General features: G+C 42.3%; 1 protein-coding gene across 4 annotated transcripts in view; it reads left to right on the top strand.

The window, feature by feature from the left end:
- LOC106531857 (forkhead box protein K2) overlaps positions 1–4,788 on the top strand; it is a 20,323-nt gene that overhangs the window by 13,418 nt on the left and 2,117 nt on the right. For 2 of the 4 annotated variants that reach the window (XM_014027790.1, XM_014027791.1), the window contains exons 6-7: positions 1,708–1,907; positions 2,005–2,535. In XM_014027790.1, coding sequence (XP_013883244.1) covers positions 1,708–1,907; positions 2,005–2,535 — 731 coding nt within the window. The remainder of the gene's footprint in view (positions 1–1,707; positions 1,908–2,004; positions 2,536–4,788) is intronic. The other 2 variants (XM_014027792.1, XM_014027793.1) reach the window with 2 other exon arrangements.

Genomic DNA, 4,788 nt, shown 5'->3' with positions numbered 1-4,788 from the left:
CTCCTCTAAACGTCTTTTCTTCTCTGCCTGGTTGTAGACAGTAATCATGCATTTAGGTCCGATCATGAAGGGTTGAGAAAAGATCATTAACGTCTCTATTATAACGTTGCACGTTAAATCTAACCGTGCACGTCACTGAAGAGGTGTTTACTATTCAGTGATGGTGAAAACAGGATGTTTTTTATGTCAGTCAATATAAGCAGCTGAAACACAACCCGCCGCAGCAACAAGCTGCTCTATCAATAACGTTAGCATGCTAATGCACGTAGCGGTGCTGTGAGGAAAAGTGTCCCCCGGGAAACAGTTCACTGGTGGCCGCGACGAAACGTTCTGCAAGTGTTCAGGATATTTACACCGGTGTGTCGGTATTCCGAACATCCATATAACAAAAATAAAAAAAAAACAGTTTTCGGTACAAAACAATATACGGCCCAGCACTACTGAAACCCCTCCCTCTGTCCCCCTGAGCTGCTGTACTCCACCGTTCTGCCAGTTTTTTTGTTTTTTTGTTTGTTTGTTTGTTTGTTTGTTTGTTTGTTTGTTTGTTTGTTTTGGGGGGATGAAGAGGACAAAGCAGGAGTGATTGTTTCTGTGGTTAGGGATGAAAAAATAAAGATATAGTGAGGGGAAAAATTTATAAAACCAAAAAAGTCTCTTAATTGTCCATGACTTGCTGCTTATAATCGGTTGTGAAAAGCTGTTCAACCTGAAATCTGCAACTGTTTCTGCATATTTTCCTCTTGAATAGGATCTAAGCTCAATTTTACTTCTGTTTTGACAAAGACCCTCTGTTTACACTAGGGTTGGGCATAATCCTATCATGTGCAATTAATTGTCAGAAAAACATTAATTGATTTTTTTGGCACTCGATTATTAATAGAATTAAAGCCACCAGTCGGTCCGCTCAGCGCTCCTCCCCACTTCAAATGTGACGAATATTTAAAAAATAAGTTCTGTAATTTATTTATCAACACAATTTAAAATTTGATGTATAGCCTGAAGTCTAATTTTGACACAGTTTGGAACAGATTTTTACAAAGAGCAAATCTTTCCCACTAACTTGGTCATGTGACCAGGACATGAGGCTGTCCAGGGACTGCAGGGGATTAATCGTGAAATTAATCGTTATCAGTTAAATAACACATTTAATCGTGATAAAAAAGAATTGCCAATATTTCCCAAACCTAGTTTACAGTTTTTAATCAAAAACAATGTTTTTTCGTTCATTTTAAAGAAATACCTGATTCCACACAGCAACAAAGTCTTGGATAAATTCAGGCTCACGTCCACTGATGTAGCTGAACGTTGAGTTTGCAGGTGTGTCTGTTTAATGCTAGCTCGCTGCTTCTGATGCAGATTTTTGTGAGTGCTCATGGCATGTACTTTTACACGCTCAGTTGTTTGTTTTGTTCTACAGATTCATAAAAACACAGGAGTATTGTTCTGCCCCAAACGTTACGTTAAYCTTTGTGTTTCTTAACTTTGTGGAGAGTTTCAGAGAGCCTGTTTGCCATGTCTGTGTGGAGAGGAGAGCCCACCCCACGTTTGTCACCAAGTAGCAGCCAAAACACTTTAGCAACTTTCCCCACTTACCCAAACGAGTGGATTTGATAAGATCCTGTTTTATGCTGGGGGTTTTGTTTTTTGTTTTGTTTTGGTTGCAGAAATGATGGCGACCTACTTAATGAGGCCTCTTTGTTGTTGTAGGAGCGCCCCAGCTTCTCCCAACCACACAGGGGCGCTGTCTGCCCATTCAAGTGGAGTTCAGACCCCAGACAGTTTGTCCAGGGAGGGCTCCCCAGTCCCTATGGAATCAGAACCAGCCCCCCCAGCACCTGCTCAGACGCCTGCAGGCCAGTCCAAACTCGCTGTGATCCAGGAGGCTCGCCTTGCACAGAACTCCCCTGGTAAAACTCAACACCTGTTGATGTCGAGATCAAACTGCTGTTTGAGTTTTTCTCTGGTAGTGAGTTGTGTCTGTCACCCCCCACCCTGCTCTGCCAGCCTCCCCCCTCAGCAGCCAGCCTGTTCTTATCGCTGTGCAGCGCCCACTGCCTCAGACAACCATGAAGCCTGTGACCTTCACCGTGGCCACTCCAGCCATTGTAACGACGACAGTTAGCCCCGCCCCCGTCATGCAAACTGTGCACGTCGTTCACCAGATACCGGCCGTCAGCATGGCGACCGTTAGCAGTCGGTCTGATTCAACAGAGAGCCCAGAACATCAGGGGAATGGAGGCCGAGACCACCAAGAGTTCAAAGGTCATTTCAGTGTTTTATCATCAGATGTTGTTGAGACCTCGTCTAGTTTCACACTTTTCTTCTCAGTAACAGTCCGAGCTGAGCCGCTTCCATCCGTCACTGCTTCGTCCTTAGGTGGAGTCAGCCATTTCATCCAGAGCTCCCAGGCTTCTCCACTCACCACCGTCACCATTCTGCAGCAAGCCCCGCCCCTCGGCCAGCACCAGTTCCCAGTAAAGGCCATCACACAGAATGGGACTCATCTGGTACCAATCAGTACGGCTGCTGGCTCAGGTGACACACCCTTACACCTCTCAGAGGCATCCTCACGCAGCAGCCTGATGAGTTAAAGACGTTTGTCAACACTCATGTTAACTGGAATGGTTACAGATCACTATAATTCATCATGTGTTAAGTTTGGTGCAACGTAAACCTTAGTAAAATGTATTAAAATCTGTCTCCATAATGCCTGCTTCACATGGAAAGGTTTTAAAATTGTCAAGTTTCAGAACCTGAGAGACRCCACACATGAGGATTAAAAAAAATCTGCTGATCCACAATTTGTCACTTCTGCTATTATTAGCCATGCTAACGTAAACGCTGGCTTTGGAGGGCGGAGTTAATGTCAACAGATTTTCGGAGGGCGTTACCAACAGAGCTCATTAACATAAACAGCTCTTCTGAACAGAAGTCAGAGCAGCAGAACTAGAAAATGGGAAATTTTATTATCTGAGAATTATTTTGTGCATTAAATTGAATGAAGATGGTCTGGATAGCCCACAGACATACCATAAACATTTCTACGACCCATAATTGGTCTCCTTTAATAAAGATTAACAGCACGACTCACATTGCACACCAGTCAACTCAACTCCACTACAAAACTTCTTCCCCCCAGCTTTTCACAATAAAAGCACGCTAAAGTCTCCACGTCTCCATATTAACGTCGTGTGTTATGTGTAACTGTACACGTCACTGAAGACGTGTTTACTACATTCAGTGACGGTGAAAACGGGATGTTTTTTAAACGTCAGTCAATATAAGCAGCAGAATCACCACCTGTCACTTCAACAAACTGCTCAACAATAACATTAGCATGCTAACGTACATAGCGGTGCAGCGAGGAAAAGTGTCCCCCGGGAAACAGTTCACTGGCAACAGTGACGAAACGTTCTGCACGTGTTCAGGCTATTTAAACTGTATGTCAGTAATCAGAACATTCATATCATAAAGAAAATAAAAAATGGTATTCAGTACGAACCGGTACACCCCCCAGCACTTTTATTAACAGCAGAAATAAACCGTCCCTGCTACGAACACTTCGAGGCTACAGTCAATCCCTGATTGTCTGCAGGGCTGTGGCTTCAGCTCAGTCCTCTGTGGAACAGCACCTGTCAATCACCAGGGGACAGGGCTGTGCCCACCCCCCAACATTTCATGGCCTCACTAGTTTTATCTTTGCTTTGTGCTCATTTTAATTCTTCCCACTTATTTAGCATTAGTAAAACCATACAAATATAAAAAATGTTTTTGCACAACGAATAGTTAAAAAATAAATACAAACTTCAAATAATCCCTCTGAAAAAAACACAACCACAATAAAACAAGTGTCTAAAAGTCTTGGATTGTTTTTGTATTGTTTATTTATTTATTTATTTTATATATTATTATTATTGTTGGTTAGCCACAAAGCTGCTAGCCTGCTAGCTGGCTGCAAACTAGTGGTGTGTCATTACTCTGTGTTCCATTGACACTCAGGAAACTCTCCACAGTTTGTATCCAGGCAGCAGAGCAGCCGGTCAGGAATCACTTCTGGACATTACAGCACAGACACGACACATGGATCCAAAGTTCAGATTTATTTATGTTTGTATCGGAGTCCGGTACTGATACTGGATCGAGTCGGCCCCATCCCTAGGTTGAATATGTGAGGTGTACCAGTGTTCACAGCAGTTTGGTGTTAAAGCCATTGGATTGCAACGACCAATCATGTTGTGAGGTTTTTGTGTTTATTTTTCTTAACACAGACTAAACCAAAAGTGGGTCATCAAACTGGTCTACAGTTAGTATTAAATGCAACCAGTTGTCAAAGAGCATTCAGAAGGAAGTCTCCAGAACGTTCATCTTAAACCCCACTGACATGGACCCAGCATCTTATTGTAGTCATTGTGTTATAATCACATGACCTTTGAACATGTACAGTTTTATATCCATGTCTGTTTAGCTTTTTAACTTTGTCAATGAGTGAGTGTCCATCCGGACAGGCCTGTCTGCTGTATTTGTGTGTTTTTTGTGAACATTTATTCATAAGACGACGGTAGCATGTAGTTGTTCTGTTTGACATTCTTCAACTGTCTGCAAATTTGTCAACAGTCTAAACCAGTGGTTCCCAAACTTTTTATCTTCTGACCCACAAAATATTCATGGCAAAAACTTGTGATCCCAAATATTACTGGTCTGAGTACATGAACTTTGTTAATAACCCTAAAAACACAGGCTTTTTACAATCTAAACAGCTTGTACACAAATATAAATACTTATTTATAC

The sequence above is a fragment of the Austrofundulus limnaeus genome, unplaced genomic scaffold, assembly GCF_001266775.1.
Source record: "Austrofundulus limnaeus strain Quisiro unplaced genomic scaffold, Austrofundulus_limnaeus-1.0 Scaffold683, whole genome shotgun sequence".
Classification (NCBI taxonomy): Eukaryota; Metazoa; Chordata; class Actinopteri; order Cyprinodontiformes; family Rivulidae; genus Austrofundulus; species Austrofundulus limnaeus.
Note: the sequence above shows the minus strand (reverse complement) of the source record. Positions and strands in the feature narration are given on the sequence as shown.